This window comes from Castor canadensis, chromosome 8 (assembly GCF_047511655.1).
Source record: "Castor canadensis chromosome 8, mCasCan1.hap1v2, whole genome shotgun sequence".
Classification (NCBI taxonomy): domain Eukaryota; kingdom Metazoa; phylum Chordata; class Mammalia; order Rodentia; family Castoridae; genus Castor; species Castor canadensis.
This window is the reverse complement of record NC_133393.1, coordinates 5,044,289-5,063,928: the sequence shown is the minus strand read 5'-3', so window position 1 is coordinate 5,063,928 and position 19,640 is coordinate 5,044,289. Positions and strand designations below refer to the sequence as shown.

The 19,640-nt window shown below is 45.6% G+C and overlaps 1 protein-coding gene across 2 annotated transcripts in view; it reads left to right on the top strand.

Annotated features, from left to right (window-relative positions):
- Positions 1 to 3,423: 3,423 nt before the first annotated feature.
- Positions 3,424 to 19,640, top strand: part of Lrrc1 (leucine rich repeat containing 1) — a 129,680-nt gene continuing 113,463 nt past the window's right edge. The window contains exon 1 of one of the 2 annotated variants that reach the window (XM_020155398.2): positions 3,424 to 3,593. In XM_020155398.2, coding sequence (XP_020010987.1) covers positions 3,435 to 3,593 — 159 coding nt within the window. In that variant the 5' untranslated portion in view covers positions 3,424 to 3,434. Of the gene's footprint in view, positions 3,594 to 15,705; positions 15,727 to 19,640 lie in introns of those variants that run through there. The other variant, XM_074081917.1, reaches the window with a different exon arrangement.

Genomic DNA, 19,640 nt, shown 5'->3' with positions numbered 1-19,640 from the left:
TTCAGTAATATTTGGGATTAATTTCTTTTAAAGCCATTCCGGTCAACAAATGGTGGTAACTCACTTTAAAATTCACTCATCCAAGTCGCTGAGTCCCAATTCTGCTCCTATCTCACCAGCTACCACTTTGGACTTTCTCTTCAAAAAAAACTTTCATGCTAGAAAATGTTAGTGATAAAACTAACACCAAACCATTAATTATTTATCATTCTTGTAGCCTTGGAGCATAAGCTCCAAGATGATGGCAAGAACTATCTTGTTCTTTGTGGATTTCTTGTATTTAGCATAATGCCTGGTGAATAGTACGAACTTTTATGTTACCTGTTGCTGTGCAGTAAATTATCCCAAATCTTAGCATTTAAATCAACAAACATTTCTTGTCTCATATGGTGTCTGAGGGGCAAGATTGGAAAGCAGCTAGCTGAGTGGTCCTGGGGCAAGATCCTTCAGTCAAGCTATCAGGTAGTGCTTCAGTCCCTTGAAGGCTTGACAAGGGATGAAGGTTGGCTTCCAAGATGACATACTCACAGGACTACTGGTAAAAAGCCTGTGTTCCTTGCTGGCTGTCAAGACAGTTCTCCATCCTTGCATGTGGAGCTTCCATTGGACTGCCCCATGTAGCAGCTAGCTACATTCTCAAGTGAGTAGTCTGAGGAGGAAAAAGGTAGAAGATGGTTACAGAGACCAGTGAGGAGATGGAGGCTGTTGAGGGCTTTCCTGGAGGCTGGCTAATCTAATGCACGGTGAACATTTATTGTTGGAACTGATGTGTTGACAGTCTGCTAAGCTTTTTTTTTAATATATCATCTCATTGAGTCCTGATAACAACCCTATGTCCATTGTCATTGTTTGAGGGATGATAAAATTAAGGCTTACAAATTTAATTAACCTGTTCAATTCTATTAAGCTCTTGGGTGGCAAAACCAGAACTCAAACAGCTTGGAATGTTATGAAAAATGGTTCACAGTGAAAATTAAAGAATTATAATTATTCTAAAAAGAAACTGATTTAGATGGTCTTTTAAATTTTGTTTATATTGAGTCACACTCATTTCTATGTGGGAAAAGAAGCTAGAAATTATATTGAGGGAAACTTTAAAACTCTTCTGGTGAATAAAGAGTTAATTGTTTGAATAGGCATTGATGTCATTCTTTCTAACCAGACTGTTTCCAGTTCTTGGCTGATCCTTGGAAACAAGGAAAGCCAGACATTTTCCACTGACTGCTCATAGAATCAATTCAACAAAAATCAGACAGCTAAATCGTGTGCACTGTGGCACTGTGGTAGCTTTTAGGCTTTATAAAACAAGTGAGATAGTACCTGTTGTCTAAGTGGTCTAAATTTCTTTGGGATTAAGGTGATACAAAAATAATCACAACACAGCAAAGTGTACGCACCATGGAAAGGCACACAGAGAATGCTTATTGAGGTTTGAATTTTTAACAGACCAGTCATTCTTTAACACACATTTGTTGTTTATTAAATAATTCAGTGTGATTGTCTCTGACAATCAATGTTAAACTGAGAGTGTCAGCCTTCATTCATTTTTAAAAAGCAGTTAGAAAACTTTCAAAGGTAGTGACTTGTTAATCTTTCCAGGTTTTTCAGTTAGGAACCAAAGTCTTCCAGGAAGGGTGGCAGAAAGTGGGCTTTGTACATTGTTTCAGGAATGCAAAAATGAGAGAGAAGGAGTGGAGGTTCAAAGTCTCAGGCAATTGTCCTTGAACATGTAGGAATCAAATCAGCACAAACAAACAGAGTGTGAAGTGGGTAGGGTAACAGGACTTTAGGGATCAACTGGAAGGACAGAGTTAAGGTGATAGATAATGCTGGGGCAGAAACAAAGGTCCGACCTCTTCTCACCAACTGGGTGAAAAAGAGCCCTTCTTGTAGTATCCCCTTTCCCCTTTCTTCTAGGGAAACTGTTCTGTTCATAGTTGGAACAGACAGAAGAGTGTGCAAAAACTAGTTTCAGATCAAACTTTTGTCTTGGCCACTGAGCATGCTCAGCTTTCAGCCCCGTGGACAAATGTGAACTCCGTGACTCCAGATTTTAGTTGTGGCAGCAAGGGGCAGGAAGGAGGGTGGGAGAGCTGTCTTGAACTTGGAGCCTGAATACATTTGAAAGAGAAGGTGCAGAATAGAGGCAGCAGGGCAGGGAGTCAGAGGAAACCCCAAGAGAAACAGTCCATCAATGCCTTGGCCTGGACCTGATTAACAACCTTTCACCAAGGAGCGAGTTTGGTTATTCTGGTGCAAACAGTCACAGGAGAAGAGTTCAGGGTTCCGGCCTTGGTCTTGGACATGGATGGGGGAGAATGGTCGTTATCAACCAACAGCAAGCCTCCAGGTCCTCTCGGGCTGCAATCTGTGCGATGTAAGGGACAGAGAGATGGAAGGGGGATGCTCACTTGGCACCCATGACCGGCCCCTCTATGGCAGCAGCAACCTCTGCACTAGTAGGGCTTAGTCGCCAGGGGTCCGTATCTGGTCGCGCTGGACGGGCTCAGAAGCGCACGTTTACACTCCTGTCTGCCTGGGGGCTCCTGGCGCGGCGCATCCACGTCTCTCAGGATCTCGTGGTCGCTCGGACACCTATGCTTTTGGAGACTCGAGGAGGGGGAGTTTTCAGACTGCAGTTGCAGACTAACTGAAGATGTGCCCCGCTTTACAAAGCCTGCAGGCGGTGCCCGCGGGGCGGAGGACACCCCAGGGACTGGGCGGGGGCGCAGTGCCGAGCTCCCCACCCGCCGATTCGCGCAGCCCGGGCGCCCGCCGCGCGCGCAAGGTACGCTTGGGGCGGTCCCGCGTGACCCCGGAAGAGAAAGTTGTTTTGGGGAAGGGGAGCGAAGAGCAGAGAGAGCGACTTAAGTAAAACTAAAACTCCAAAGTTGCTCTGAGCCCGCCAGGCTGCCTCTCCTCCTTCTCCTCCTTCCCTCCAGCCCCTCCTTTCACAGTCAGCCTTCCTCCAAAGGGCTCGATGCTGCCTGGATCCCTGCCGATTCGGGGGGACAGTACACCACGGGCCCGCAGGTTCCCCGACCCTCTCCTGCTGCAAGTCTCCGGGAAAACCCGGAGCGGAGCATCCCTGGGGCCGGGAGACGCCCTGGGCGCGCGCCCCGGGCGCACATGCGCAGTGCGCGCGGCGGGCGCGAGTAGGAAGCTCCGCGCGGCGGCGGTGGCGGCGGCGGCGGCTGGAGAGTGGGAGGGGACGCTCCGGCTGGCGGGCGGGGGCGCTGGGACGCGGCGGGGGCTCCCGCCTGAGCTTCCTCCGAGCGTTTAGCACCGCGGAGTCCGGCACGAAGAGCGAGTGAGCCTGGGGAGCCGGCGCCGGGCGGAGCGGAGCGCAGCGCAGCGCAGCCGCCCGGCAGAGCGCGCTCGGAGCTCGGGTCTGCGCGGCTCGGGACCCGGCTCCGGCGGCGGGGGAGGCGGCGATGTTCCACTGCATCCCCCTTTGGCGGTGCAACCGTCATGTGGAGACCATCGACAAGCGCCACTGCTCGCTGGTCTACGTCCCCGAGGACATCTACCGCTATGCCCGCAGCCTGGAGGAGCTGCTGCTGGACGCTAACCAGCTCCGCGAGCTGCCCGAGGTGAGTGGCCGGCCTTACCTGCGCCCCTAGCGTGGTGCCCACTCCTCCCGTCCACCTCGGCGCCCCGGCCGGCCCGCGGGTCCGGCAGAAGCACCTCTTCCTGCCCTCACCTGCTTCTTTCTCCCCTTAGGTCACTAACCCCATCCTTCCCCTTGTAAAAGTTCTTCTTCCTCTTATCTGATGTTTCCAAGTGGTCACCAGAGCTATGCCATTGGAGAAACGTCCTGGGCTCTTTAAGTAGCCAGGACCTGTGTCCAAGAACTAACACCTGGCACCTGTGCCCGGGCAGGTGTGGAGCCAGGTGGCGCGGACTGTTCCCAGCTGGAGGCGACCGAGCACCGCACATCCCGCCCCTGGCTTGTTCCGAGAGCCTCCGGTTTCCCCGACCCCTGGCCAGGGCATGTCCCCGCTTTGGCTAAGGCAGGTCCTGGAGGACCTTGGGACCCGGGCGGCGCGCGAGTGAGCGGCGCTCTCGCGGCATCTGGGAGGAATGCGCCCCTGGCCTCACCGCCCTGGGCTGTGCTCTCCATCGGGGGCCGCGAGGTGGGGCGGGAGGAGGAGAGCTGGGCCTGGGGAGCTGGGCGCAGGTGCCCAGACGCCCGCCGCTCGGGCCCTGCCTGCGTGGACCTGTTGCGTGCTAGGAGCTGCTGGGAACGTCAGCAGAGGCTGTGCCCACGGGTCAGCCTTGCTTGCAGCTGTCTCTCAGGAGTGGCCGGCCACTCTGAGCCTGCTGACTTGCGTGCTTGCAGTGATGCTTTACCTTTCCAGAGCTGTTTACGTAAATTAATCGCTCTGCAGTGCCCAACTTGTTTAGAGACACATGCTGGGTGTGCTTTATTGGAGTGAAGGGGGGAGGGAGTGACACACACACACACACACACACACTCTCTCTCTCTCTCTCTCTCTCTCTCTCTCTCTCTCACACACACACACACACACACACACACACACTTACTTCTAACCCTTGAGCTTGCCTTCCGAATTTGGCATGAGTAACCTTAGGAGGAAGGCATCCCAATCCCAGGTGTGTGCAGGAAGTAGGGAGACTGCTGGGAGGCCTGGAGAGAGCCCGAAGGCCTGAGCCTTGGAACTCAAATATCTTGTTTGTCCTTTAGTTAACATCAGTGCCCTGTCATTGTCACAGAAACACTGCTCAAATGTTCTAGCTTGTTAGAACGACCTGGTATATTCTCCAGTGCTGAAAGAATGTTTTGAAAAAGCAGACTGTGTTTTTTTCAACATTTCAAGTGTGTTATTTTTCTTGGATTAACTTTCCTTGGTTCTTGTGGAATTGATTGGATGGTTTTTCTCTATGTGATCACAGAGATTATCCTCACTAGGATACTTGCAAAGCACTCCCCCACCCCACCCCAAGGCTTTATGTAGCTCAGAGGCAGAAAAGCCAGTTCTGGCAGGCATTTTCAAATACATGTTTCCCCCCCCCCCTCCCCCGATCTTTAGCTTCTTCAAATCTGACTTAAGTCATAAGCTCACTCACTGTTTTAAATTGTATAATTTTAGGCATTGAAATACAGACTATGTAACTTAATACATTTCAAGGGCTTCAGAATGAAGCGATTAAGATTGAGTGAAAAGTTATTTAAGTAGGAATATTTCAGCAGTGCTCTTTGTGGTGTGTGTTTGTTTTCTGTTGTAGAACTGGAAGATTTCCTTTGACTGGGTTGGTTTTTCATCCCTTCTGCAGTGTGGGTTTTCCTGTAATGTTGGAGAATTTAGCTTGGCATAGGAAATTGTGGGTTTTGGAAGTGTCAGGTATTTCTACTGATCGTAAATGGAAACTCCCCAGAAGCTCAAAATACAGTCTGATGGCACTGTAAGTACAGTAAATAAACATTGCAAAGCCAAGGAGTGGACTTGCTTATTGCTATATTGCTCTAACATATCTTAAATTGTAAGTATTGAGGTTGTGCAAAATGGGTTTCTCCCGACTTTCTTTTGCCTGGCTACATGGGTGTGTATGTACCTATCAGACAGGAGCAAATCCTGGACACTCACACTCTTTCCCCAGGCTGTGCATCGTTAATCTCTGGGCTCTGTATAACGTATTACTACTGCTCACGGATGCCTCTGCCCCTTTCCCAAACCCCTGTCGCCACTCTTGCTGACCAGCCTCAAAGGTCCTTAGTGTGGTGGTCATGCCAACTCTGTGTTTCCTCTTCCCTACTTCCAGGGGGAGGCCTGTGTCCCCTACTCCCACCGCAGGCTTCAGGATAACGATAGACACCTTCTACTCATTGAAAGTGTGCAACCTCACATTTGCTCTGACCTCTTTATTTTACAAATTGAGACTTGGAATAGAAGCCACTTTCTCAGGGCTATCCAGCAGGAGAGATGGAAGTCCCTGGCTGCCCTGTTCATTGAGGTAAAAGCAGCCAGTTACAACCAGTTAGCAGGAATCTGGCCACTTCTGTTTCTTGCACCCTTCAAACCTTCAGCTATTTAGTCTCTCCTTTTTACTTGTATCATTAAAACTTGGCCTTGTCAGGCATTGCTGGAGCCACCCTTACTTGCTTGTTGTGAGTAGTATAGAGATTAAATGAGCTGTGATTCTTATGGGCTGTTTACAGCTTTGTGGGGAGGCCAATGACTTTAGTGCAGATGTGGTAAGTGTGGGGCTGAAGAGGGCAACTCAGTTCATCAAACTACTCATCAGCCACAGACATGATGGTTACTTACCTAATCATCCAACCTTTTTCTCAACAAACCTGCACCACTATCTGCAGCAGAGGTTCAGCTTTGTGACAGCCTCTTAACTCTTCTGTTTTTCAGAAAAGGAGTCTCTGAACCCTCATCTTTAGCTCGGCCCCAGTGGGTGACAGTCATACCATCCTTTTTCATTCATCTTATGATTCTCTCCTGGCTCCTGCCTGTGACTAGATCCTTTTGGTATCTGTACTAACTGATGAAGTGCCCACATGTTTTTGCTCACTCTTGTGGCATTCAGTAGGTATTGATCAATGCACAGTGACTTATCTGCTGAGTCTTACAAACATCTTCCTTTGCTTCTTTATCTTCCCTTAAGCATTTCAGTGCTTTGGCATCTACCTTTGTCTGATAATATAGTCAGAATTTTCAAGTTTCTGGAAGTGACTTCAGAAGTGAAGATACCTTTGTGGTGTGTGTTTGTTTTCTGTTGTAGAACTGGAAGATTTCCTTTGACTGGGTTGGTTTTTCATCCCTTCTGCAGTGTGGGTTTTCCCGTAATGTTGGAGAATTCAGCTTGGCATAGGAAATTGTGGGGTTTAGAAGTGTCAGGTATTTCTCCTGATCATATCGTGCTTGTGGCTACAGGACCCTTGGCTTCCCCTCTGTACATCCTCCAGGTTTCAGATGCCATTGGTTTTTCCTCAATATGCACTAAATTTCAAATACCTACAAATATGGTGCTTCGTATAGTAGGCAGCAAATATTTTGAGTGCATGTGCTCAAGTCTTTGTTTTGCTTACAAGATGGAATTTAATCTTGTCACCTCCTCTTAGAGTTCAGCTGATCTTTCCTTGATTGCCAGGTGACAGTATTCAAATACCCGCCCCTCCCTTCATTCCTTCTCATATCTGGCTTTATTTTTTCTCCCTCAGTGCTAGAGCACTTACAGTGACTTCAGTTCAGGCCCTCTGTTTGCGTGCTTCTTCCTTGTATGTCTGCCCAACCAAAACATAAGCTCCATGAGGGTAGGGAGTTCCTGGCTGAATCTGGGTCACTGTTTGGAAAATGGTGGGCCCTCCAGTGCCTGTTTTCTGAATGAGTCAAGTGTTGTCATAAGTAGGATGTTCCAGTTCCTTAGTCCTTTTCATGCCCTTCTTGTGGTCTGTCTTACTGGTCTGTTGAGCATAATGATGACAAAAGTCTTCTTTGAAATCCAGGGGTTTTGTCTTGGGAACCTTTGTTCTCCATCTCTTCTTGGCTGGACATCTTTGAGCACCTTTGAAATAACTCTTGTGCACTATAAACATATTTTCTATCAAGTTCAACATCTGTGAACTAGGAAGGGGATATCCATTCCCATTTGGGATATGTCTCTTTTGCCTTATCACAACCATGTTCCAGTTTAGGTCTTGTCTTTGGAACTGGCACCTCTTCCCAGCAGTTCCTTTTTTGAGGGAGGGGATAACCATTCTTCTGTCTCCAAATATCAATGGATACTTTGATCTTTCTCCTCTTCATCAATCTTGTCACTAAGACCTGGCATTTCTTCCTTCAGAATGCCCTCTTCCTTTTAGTCTCTTGTATCCAGCTGGTGGATTCCCGTGGATTTATCCTGTCCATTGCTTTTGCCAAGGCTCTTCAGGACTTTTCTTGAAGGGGCAGGGAGTCCACATGTTGGTTGAAGGCATTATCCAGCTCTTGAATTCTCTCTTCCAGCCCTGATTTCCACAGGCATTGGAGAAGTACTTAACTTTCAGTATTATTCTAGGGATTAAAAAAATCATGTGTATAAAGCACTTCAGGTGTCAACACAGCATTAGATCTGAGATATCTAAATCTAAGATCTTTCTGGATACTGTGGGAAGAACCCTTTATTATAACTGACGTTTAAAGACATTTTTCTGGATGTTTAAGGTGTTTTATTTTAAAATCAGGATTAAGTTTTTTATGTTCTTTTCAGTAATAACCTTAAAAGTCACACCATAACATTTAAATGGCCTTATTGCCCGTGTTTCTTTGAGCACTCCTTTAACTGTCTCTAGCTAACGTGCTTCCACAGAAAACGGACGTATTACAGAAATGATGTGTTAAGGCCGGCTGGTAGCTGGAAGTCAAGTGAGCAAAGATTTCTTGGCACTTGCTAGAGAAAAGTGACGGGGAGCTGAAGAGGTCACAGGGCCATGGTAGTGTATGCATTCAGAATGTCAGTGTTAGGGACCTGCACCTCGCAGTGCTGTATTTAATACATGGTAAGCAGGCATGTAGTACCAGAAAGATTACATTGTTCTGTCATGTTGAATTACTGTTGAGTTCTCTTCTCTCAGTTTTTATCAGATTCTAAAAATTGTTTTACATTATACTTTTATAAGAGCTAAGGCATAAGGAAGACATACCTAGTTTATGTTTGGACATACTTAAATGGCAGTATAATAAAAAAAGTGAATTATTTAATAAAAAGTTAATTAATAATGAAAATAATGAGTCAGGCTTAGGGAAAAGGGTTCTTGAGGAGTATTTTCCCTGTATACTTACTGATCCACACATTTCTCAAGTCAGGGAAACAGTTTTCATTTCTCAACTATTCTGTTACTACTGAACAGTTTAGCACTTTGTTGTTTTCTGCATTGGTCCCCCACCTCCAAATTCATTTCCCCTACTCCCTACACTTGGAGATGAGAAAACAGAGCTCGAGAAGTTGTAATTTTCCTCATTTTTGGAGATTAGCGTCTGTAGGTCAGGACGTATTTAGTGAGTATCTGTGACATAATTATAACGGCCACCATTTACTGGATTTTACTGAGGTTCAAACATTGAATTGAGTATTTTACCTAAATCATCATTTCTCTTAAACTAAATAGCAGCACATTTTAGCCATTATGACTTCAGCTTTTCAAATGCAGAAATGAGACTTACTCAAGAAACTTATTTAAGAAACTTGGCCACAGTTAGTTCTGGAGGGAGCACTTGGCTCCCTTTCAAACTGCATGCTTTTACCTTTCTGCTCCGCTGCCCTCTTGGGGTCCTACCTGGGGTGGGAAGGCCTGGCAGTGTGAGGACCTTTTGGGGAGAACCTCTGCAGAAGGCTGTGAGAGTTTTGAATAGTTTCACACTGGGGATCCTCCAGTGTAGATGTGGTGAGGCTCAGAATAGACTGAAAAGAGGGGACAAGCATATTGTTGTCCAGAATAAAGGGAGATTGAGGGGTACCTGAGTGGTAGAGAGCATCTGGAGAGGGGCCAGGACCCAGACCAGAAAGGGGCCTCATTGATTTCTCTAAGGAGATGAACTCTGTTGTGTAGGCAGGGGCAGCTCATTGGAGGCATGTGAGCAGAGGAGGGCACAGCTCTGTGTTTTGTCTTAGGGAGATAAATCTGGGGTAAAGGAGAGGATTGTGTCCTGAGCCCTTGCAGTGGTCTAGGCCAGAGGAAATTATGAGGGCGTACCTGGGGGGGGACATGACATGGCTTATCAGAGGTCTCACTACTGGGGTCCTCTCCTGCTCCTGTCCAGTTCTTTCTGCTGTACCACCTCTGTGTCATGCTGACCCACTCACCGAGGTGTTTCAAAAATACTTGTGGGGTATCAGCTCCAAAGCATTTTTCTTTCTTTCCTTCCTTTTTTTTTGTGGAGTATTTTCCTTGATTGTGGGGTCTCCGCATTCAACTAAAACATGGCAAGCTTTGCATATAAGCTTTGGCTCAGGAGAAAAAAAAGACAGCCAGATGTGTTATGGGTGGGAAGAGCTTGTTTATTTTTGGTTTTGTTCAGATAAATGTGGTCATCGAGTTTATAAAAGTGTTCCCGCAGTGACACTGATCGCCCTGTGGGTTCTGTTTTTCTGAGTAATAGGAATCCATTCTTATGTGTGCACAGTGCTGTGAACTCCAGGGCGTCATCATCTGGTGATGCTTTCAACGACTGACACTCGAAGAATGTTTATTATTCCAGAGTACCTTGGAAGTAAACTCAGTCTTTTAAAAAATTTTTAAAGTACCTCAGCTCTTTGGGAAAAAGTAAGACGATTCACCTAATAAAAATTTTCTGGAACTGATAAAGATTGAATCATGCTTTCTGTGTGATGAAAGAGGAAAGTGAATCTGGTCCACTGTCCCAACTCCCCTCTGCCCAAGGGCTTCCTTTGGGAAGGTGACCCTTCAACCCCCACCACAGCCTTCCAGTGCTTTGTCCTCTCTGCCAGGATTTGCAACCTCTGTTCTGTGACAAGTAGATACTTAAAAGTTTCTTAAAACAGATCGTTTACCACAGACTTGAAATCTTAGGGATAAGATTGCTGATGTTTATGCAAGAGTATCAGAAACAGCAGTTTAAACATTTCCCGGCAGTGATGAGAAATCTCAAGCACTCCTTTGAAGGAGGAGCTAGTGAAGGCAGGGGCTTCTTCCTTACTGAGCTCACAGGCCCAGGGAAAGTTTGCCTGTTGTAGGATTCTGCTTAGAATGCAGGGCTAGCAATGTCTGTCCTCTGCTTCATAAGATAGTTATGAAGGCTGATGAGATCATGGGCCAGGCTTTGGTAAATGCATAGAGGAAGCTTCTGGATGTCCATTAACTTTGCCCTAGGTGTTATTTAGTGGCCAGGATGGTAATTTACTATTGCATGTGGTATTTTAGAAGTTCTAATGGTGTGTGTGTGTGTGTGTGTGTGTGTGTGTGTGTGTAGTGTAAAATACCCTGAACTCCTGGAAGTAAGGTACAATATTTTAACTTCTTTCCTTTACTGTTTTTGAAGAGTTTACTTGTCTAGACTATAGCTTCTAGATTCCAGTGAATTTGATGCAGATGGAAGAAATTTGCCATTTTTGTTTCCAGGAACCTCAAGGATGGATTTGTCTTATATGGGTGGAAGGAGGTGTCACACCTTGTCGTAGAGTGTTCTTGACTGATTTCTTAGTGGTGTAGCTGGACGGAGAAGACTGTCTACCTGAGGACTATGGTTACCGTTCTTTCTATGGTCCTCACCCACTTCTTGGGGAAGATGATCCGGGGGCTGGCAGCTGGCTGTGGAGGTTCAGAGCTCCACTTAGGTTTGCCTTCCAAACCTCCTAGGACAAGACGTGGACTACGAATGACATTATTTGGAAGACACTGAATCAACATCTCTGAGACTTACGCTGTTCCTGCAACTGGTCTGACCCTGGGCTGTGCTGCTGCCTTGTTTTTTTTCTGTTGTTATTGTTGGGTTTTTTTTTTTTTTCCATCTGTGTAAGGATTAATATGTGTTGGATTCCTGAAAGAATTAAACAAGAAAAAGAAAATAATTTCCCTTGATTCTCTTGAATCAAGAGAATACCAGCTATTAACAATTTTATTTTACTTCAGAAATTATTTTAATTGATAAATATGTGGAATGATGAAATCAGACTAATTAGCATATTGTTACCTCACATATTTATCCTTTCCTGTGGTGAGATCATTCAAAACCCATTCTTTAAAGACTACATTCTTAGCTGGACATGGTGGTCATGTCTGTAATCCTTACGTTTGGAAGGCAGAGGCAGGAGGATTGGGTTCTTGGTCAGTCTGGGCTTCTGAGCAAGACCCTATCTCAACTCTCCCTCCAAGGAAATCTGAGGGAAGTATTTCTCTTTATTGCTGTATGTTTATCATTAAAAAAATTGAGGACTCCCACTACATAAATTGCTTTGCTTCTTGTTCTTTTTACCTGAACACTGTATCTGGGACATATCCCACGTCAGCCTGCATAGATGTGTCATGGCATTAGCATTGATGCTAGTAGCCTGTTGTGTTGTCTGCATCATCGTTTCTTTGACTGTTCTCCTATTGCTAGATATTTAAATTGTTTGTAACTCTTCGCAGTGATGAAGCTTGCTGTATTAAATGTGTAGGTATATATCACTTTGCGCACCCTGTGCAAATGGTTCTTTAAGATAAAGTTCAAGAAGCATAATTTCTGGATGAAACACTATTCAATTTACAGATTTTAATATATGTGGCTAAATTGTGTTATATGGGTAAATAGGTCTGTGTATACATCGTGTATATGTACACATACTATATATACACGTATATGCACATACTATATATGTATGTGTATATACGTGTATATGAATATATGTATACAGCAAGCCCACCTTATTCATTGAATTTATTACATGTGGTTTTGACTAAGGGTGGTAAAATAAATAAATAAATAAATAGCTAGCTAGCTAAAATATCCAAGGACATTTTAAAAGCAGAACTTTGAAAAGTTTTATGCAGCTCAGTTGACATGGGAAGCTTCCAGTACTGCACTGTGATCAGTTATGTTTAAATTGTTGTGTGATCTGTGTAATGTTTCCTTCCTCTTGTTTTTGTGAAAATCTGCCTCTCCAAAAGAAAGCCAAAAGGTAATGTGCTTAATTCAAGTGATAAAGTAAAATTTTTAGGTCTGTTGAAAGACAGAATGTCTTAGCAGGAATTGGTGGCAGTGTGGAAAAAATGAATCAAGCATCTGCAGTACTGCACTGAACACCGTGCGTTCTGAGCAGGTGTAGATTTTCCTAAAACAGAGGTTTCCTTGGAACCATAGCCCCATGGATACCAAGGGTCAAGGGTCTACTGTTGTGTGTGTATGTGTATGGAGAAAAGGAGAGAGGGGGGAGGGGGAGAGAGAGAGAGAGAGAGAGAGAGAGGAGAGAGGAGAGAGACAGAGAATACGAACATGAACAAGGGAGCAGAGTGAGATGGAAGCCTAGAGTATGTAATAATCTAGCTACTTTACAGCTACAATGACTAAAGAGGTAAAGTGATATGTCAAAGGAGAATGAAGATATGGATTGTGCTGGGGATGTAGCTTAGTGGTAGAATTCTTGCTTGGTATGCACAAGGCACTGGATTTGATCCCCAGCACATTCAAAAGCAAACAAAACCAAAACAAAAATGGGGGTTGCGCATCACTGACTCCTGACTCTGAGTCCTGTGATCCGTGTGGAGGTTAGAAACCTAGGCCTACAGGTCATCTCTGCTCCCTTCATCCTTGAGTGCAGTTCTTTTCCATAGGCCTGGAAAAGCTCAGTAGACTTCAATCAGTTGGTCAGATATCTGTGCTGGGTCTTGGAGAGGCTAATGCCTTTAATTCTTGCATACTAAAGCCTGCAGTCCTGAGTCAGGAAGAGACCGTTCAGCATTTTGGGATTCCTAATGTAACCAAGGACCATGTGGGTGTGCAGACCAAGAGTTGCTGTGGGCCCTTGAGGAGGTTGGTTGTATTTCATATGTAAGGAATCAAGGCTCTGCTTTCACCATGTCTGGGCTCAGACGGGCTGGTAGCAAAGAGGACATCTTTTGTAAGGTGACCCAGTGCTGTGTTAGGAGCATAGACACTCATCCTGGGGTGGCTCAGCTCTGTTTCTGGAGCAAGCAGGCAGTGGTATGCAGGATGTTTGGGACACAAAGCTTGGGTACTAATGGTGTGATGGCTGCATGGGTCAGCCCTCTCTTCATTCTGAGTGGAGACTGAGGTCTCCACTCAGGTCTGTCTTGAAGAGAAAGTGTGCATGGTAGTTAGGAGAGTGTCCTCTTGGTCATGACACCATGATGAGTAACTGATCTTCACTGCTTCAGCTAAATATGTTAACATGTATGCAGTGCTCAGGCCAGTGTTTGGCAGATGGAAGGTACACAATGCAATTTAATCGTTGCTATCAGTATTGGTTGTTCTGTGTTAGAGGTCTAAACTCCACTGTGACCTCCCTGAAATCCTTTCTCTGTGCTTGGTCAGAACCATCTTTCTAAGATGCAAATGTGGTAAGACATACCTTTGTGGTGGCTTCCCCATGCCTGCAGGATACAGTCTGGCACTCTTCTTGTCCTCTGCCTAATCCTGCCTTCTTGCTCCAACTTGAACCTTGTGTTGGAGCAGCAGTTAGCTACCTGGCCTACTTACCAATGCATTGCTTCATGCTTCCAGTCCTTTGTTTTTGTGATTACATCTACAGTGGCATACTTTTCCCTACTCTGCCTGGCTCATTGCTCCTCATCCCATTGGATAGAGCTCAGGAGAAGACATTCTTAAGACCCTCTTCTGTGGTCTCTGGGGACACCAGTGATATCACTCTTGACTGCAATTATCTCTTCCAGCCCCCCTTAAACCTACAAACATTTTCTTTTTCGTGATTGGCACAGAGCAGTCATTGAATACATACTTGAATGTTGGGGAAATTTTTGGCCTTTTGGGGGAGTGGATTTACCTAGAAATGGGTTTGGGCCATGCCTATAAGTGAGAGACTGAAGGTTATACCAAGAAGCACTGGTGTGTTTGGGTACTTGTCATGAGGAGCGAAAACAGCGCTGGGCTGGGGTCAGCCCTACATTCTTGGCCTTGACCAGTTTCCTTATCTGTTGATGGGAGGGTGTGGGTGGTGTTCAAAGTCCCTTTGAGTCCTGACTTTCTCTGATGCTAATTTTATGAGTTCACAACCCAGTGAGAACCTTAGGAGAGTGGTGCCACAGTTCTGCACGTGCTCTGAGAGGTCACTTAGTGATGTTTAGTGAAACCACAAGTCTAGGCTTAATCATTATAATCAAGGATTTGATAATAAGGCGAAACTGTTCCAAACACTTACTCTCCTGTGGTCAGTTGTTGATTCCCAGAACCAATTAAGGAAAAAAAGATCAGCAGTTTTTCTTTGACACAGACACACATACACACAGACACGGCACACACACAAGACACACACACACAGACGTGCACACACACACAGACACACACACACACACACATACACACATACACACACACACGACTATTTTTGAACTTTCCTCTCTTCTACCAGTTGTATTTTCCCAGCTTTTAAAAGAAAGCTGAAATGGTTTGGCTGGAACTTTTTATGTCCTTATTAAATGAACTCAGACAATTCAAATGGTTGTTTGAAACTTCTCTGAAGGGTGATTTGATACTGGGGAGACTATATTTTGAGAGACGTAGTTTGGGAACTGACCATTAAGAATATCTCTGTCACACTGAGGTGGCTTTGCAAGGACTGTGTGAGGATGTAAGGTTACAGCTGTCCATGCTCCTGTGGAATATTTGGCTTCTCTGATGGGATGTTAGTATGAGGCTCAGAGGTGGCTCAGTAAGGAGGGGAGCAGGGGCTGAGTGTGGGGGGGTGGCTCTACTGGATCCAATAGGTCCTCCATACTCTTCTCTCCTCAAATCTGTTGACTGCTGGCCATTGTTTCACCCGACAAGACAGATAGGATCTCTGTCTTTATGGAACTTTCATCTAGGTAAGGGAGATACTCAGTAACCAGATAAGCCAGTACAAGTTTCAGCTAGTGATAAAAGCTACAAAGCAAACAAAGCAGGGAAACACAGCAGAGAGAGAGAGAGAGATGCAGCCAAGGTTTCTGTTTCTGAGAAAGCCTCTAAGGAGGAGACATTTGTATCAATGTGAATGAGACAGCCCTATGACTAGGATGGAGGTTCCAGCAAAGGTTTGAGCTTGGTAAGTTTGTGGGCAGAAAAAGGCCAGGGTAGCTGGAGTCACTGGTGTGATAGGGATGGCAGTGGGAAGTCAAGGTGAAGAGGTTGGGGGGCTTGAAACCTGGTGAGAACACTGGATGGTTTTCATCAGTTGAAGTTGAGCCCACAGGTATTTATGCTAGGGAGTTTTCTCCGCTTACCAGTTGGAGATTAAACCTTAGGGAGGAACAGAAGAAGCAGGGAGACTGGCAGAAGAGCCTTTTATTGAAAGACCCACAGAAGAGCTATGGTGGCTTGAACTCTGGTGGTGGCAGTCAGTAGTGAGGCGTATCTTAGAGTGAAGTGGACAGTACGGAGATTTTTGGTTTTACCAATGTGGGGGTGAAGAAGGTGGCAGAGCCATTTGGTGACTTAGGGAGGACTGGAAAAGCAAGTATAGCAGGACAGTAACTGATAAGTAACTTGGGTCTTGGGGGTAATTGTAACGAACCTAGAATTTAGGGAAGGAGGCCTGGGTACCCAGTGAGTGTTATAAAAAAGTACCCAGCATCTTCTGAGTAATATACTTTGGTCTGCTCCATACTCTTTCCATGATTAATACATTTAATCCTGACAACATTTTATGTAAATTGCTTTGTCTTATAGATGAGGGCACTGGGGCACAGAGACATTGGATAGCCTGCCAGGGCCACACAGTTACTAAGAGCAGAACTCTGGAGCCACCTGCTCTGGCTTCAGAGCTGGTGCTCCTAACTATTGGCTTTTCCTGCCTCAAGGCCAAACAAACACAGGGAGAAGTTTGTTGTCCACACCAAAAGTTACCTGATGATCCAGGAGTTGCATCTCTGTAAGGGGCAAGAGCAGAGAAGATGCAGTCATGACACTTGGTTCTTCTTGAATCATTAAGAAAAAGCACTGAGCTGAGAGACCATTTTAAGAACCAGGTCACCAAATATTAATGAGCTCATTCAAGCATAATCTTTCAAAGATTAGGGACACCCATTCTTTGGTGCTGGATTTCTCACCATCAGGAAGTAGCTTACAGTTGAATCTGTGCCATTCTTAAAGTGAAAGCACAGCTGTTTGAGAAAGCGGTCGGAGTCATACTGTAGGTGCTGACTTTAAGTCTCCTATAAATCTGCTCATAATGATTCAGCTAATATGTGATTTCTCCTTGTTCCCAAAGCATGATCTCAAGCAGTTAGCTTCACTAAAGGGTCAGCGTTACAGAGACCCTAATGTACTTCCTGGTGCTATGCTACCAATGGATGCCAGTACAAATCCATAGGAAAGCAGCATGTTACATCAGACCCATTTTACCTAACCTCGTGTGGCATTTATTTTATCATGCCCGATTTTCCACAGCTGCATTCTAAAATGGCAAGAGGAAGGAGGGGAAGTAGTACGTGTGCCCCACTTTCTGTAACTGTGTGAAATTGCACAGGGGCCAGAGGCAAAGCTTATCAGACCCTTGACCTCCATCTTTATTCCACCCCATCCCACTTTAGTAGCTTACATTTAAAAAGAATATCTGTATAAAGATGTTTTTGAAAGGTAAATATAGCCCAAGATATTTGCCTGTAATGTGTACTTCATGTAATCTTTATTTATTTATTTTTTGGTGGCACTGGAGTTCGAACTCAGGGCATCACACTTGCTAGTGACTGATTGAGTCACTCTGCCAGTCCTCATGTAATCTTTTAGAAGTTTATATATTCTGTAATGTTCTGTGTCAATTTTTAGGTTTGGGTCTAAGGTCCAAAAGAAGCATCACATAACTTAGGTGGTTTCATTTCACTGGACATTGCCCCTTATGAGAGAGAGGGCTCAGCCCTGGACAAACAGAGGAGGGTTTAACTTAACTGCAGATAACAAAATTCTCCACCTACCATGCCTCCAGTGAAAGAGTCATTTGGTTATCTCACATGGCAGGAAGCTGGAAGGTGGTGGTCTTAGGGTTAGATCAGTAGCTTGTGGTGCTGGCTGCCAGCCTGTCGTCTTTGTGACTTGCTGGACCTTTCTCTCCTGCTATGGCTGCTGCAATGGTGCTACCCCAAGCAGAAAAGAAAGGCAGTCACGGGAAGGCACAGGCCAGCCCAGGCCACAAGAGAGTGACAGCGTCTCTCATAGTGGGAGGCAGGTAGGCTGGGAATAGAAGTAGCAGGGTGCAGAAAATGGGGGGAGGGCACTCTGAAGTGTCTGCTGGAAGTAAGAAAGGAAGGAAGGAAGGGTGGAGGGGAGGGGAAGAAGGAAGGAAGGAAGGAAGGAGAGGAAAGGAAGGAGGGCAGGTGGGCAGACAGCAAGATCCTGTGTGGTTCTTGCAGACACCTTTCTTTCTCATCAGGGAGTGGTAGGTAGTTGTTACATCTTTCATTTAACCCTCTGTCTTCTGCCAAAATTACAAGAACCATCTGCTCAGGAAGAATCTTCTAGAGGAATGATTTCTGTTTCAAAGTATTCTTTAAAAAAATAAAAAGCTAGTACATGCAGATATTTCCCCTAGATTTTCTTCTTACTGCATGACTAAGAATTTTCGTAAAAGAACAAAAATCTAATAGGGTATTTTAAAAGTTAAAGTGCCAATACACTCATTTTCTAACTGGTTAAGAATTCCGTTTCCCAGTGGTCTTAGTTTTCCAGGCCTCTGTGCCTTCGCTGGTGCTGTCTTCTCTGCTCAGATGCTCTTCTGCAAGGCAGATGTCTCCTTTTCCAGGAAGCCCTTCCAGATGTGTGAGGTCTGCCTCTCACACATCTCCATGCTCCCCCAGCTCCTCAGGGTTCACTTCTCTCTTCAGGGTGGAACTTAGCTATGCTTCTGTTTCAGTCAGTCATTTGGACTGACTTTGTGTCTCTGTCCTAGGCATTGGGAAATTCAGAGCCTAATCACAGGAAATGTTAAAAACAAACAAACAAAAACAGTCGGTTGCATTGAAAAACGTGTTTTATTTTTTGGTGGAGTACTTCCTGAGATATTTCCCCAGTATTCTGTGTCTGTGCAGTTCCTTTCAGCACCTGGGTGTTTTTAGTTACTTCCAGGGACCCGTGATGCCTTTGTGGTCTCTTGGAGGATCCGTGTGGGCACAGATGTGGTCCAGGCCCAGCTAGACATGCTAACATTCTCTGTCCACCTGAGAGGGAGGTGGGAGGGGCTGAGTCAGCAAGTGAGGGTCAACAGTAGCGCAGAACATAACACATCATTAGTCATGTTGACAGGGGACTTTTCCTCTCCCTCCTGCCTGTTAGCAGAGGTGTTAATGAGGAGTAAAATGCCCAAAAGGCTGGAAGTGTTTTGAAGCCCAAGGTCTGTGCTGCCCACCCACTGGATAATCTGCCCTGCTCTAGGAGGTATTGAGCAAAACCTCAGTGACAACGTTAGCACCTCCAGCAGCTCTTTGTGATCTGCTTGTAGTATTCTAGATACACCTAGCAGTTGTGCAGATTTTTGGTCCTCTTGTCAGCTGTAAGTGGAAGTTGCTTTTTTTTTTAAACAGATGGGAAAACCTACACTGGCAGCTTCCCTGAGGACACTCAGGTGGGAAAACACTAGGCTGGGATTAAGTCTGGGTTCGCCAGACTCCAAAAAGGCTTTTTCATGCAGTATACTAATTTAGCAGACCCAGTCAGGCAGTGCCCTTGGGGTCTTAGTGCAGCTAAATGCATCGATGGCTTACAGTGTGCTGTGAGCTACGAGGCACTGTGGATGTAAATGTGAGTGCACAGTCCCTGAGTTTTGGTGTCAGAGGTTAGCCATGGAATCAGACACCTGAGCCGATGTGATCCTGAAGAGGCCTGACTCTTCCTGGAGACCAGGGCAGCCTCTGCAGAGGCAGGGGACACAGCAAAGCCAAGTGTTTTTGGAGACAGGGATTGTTTAAGGAGAGGGCAGGAGCCCATCATGGCCTAGGATGCAGGTTAAAGAGCTTGACTTTATTTTTG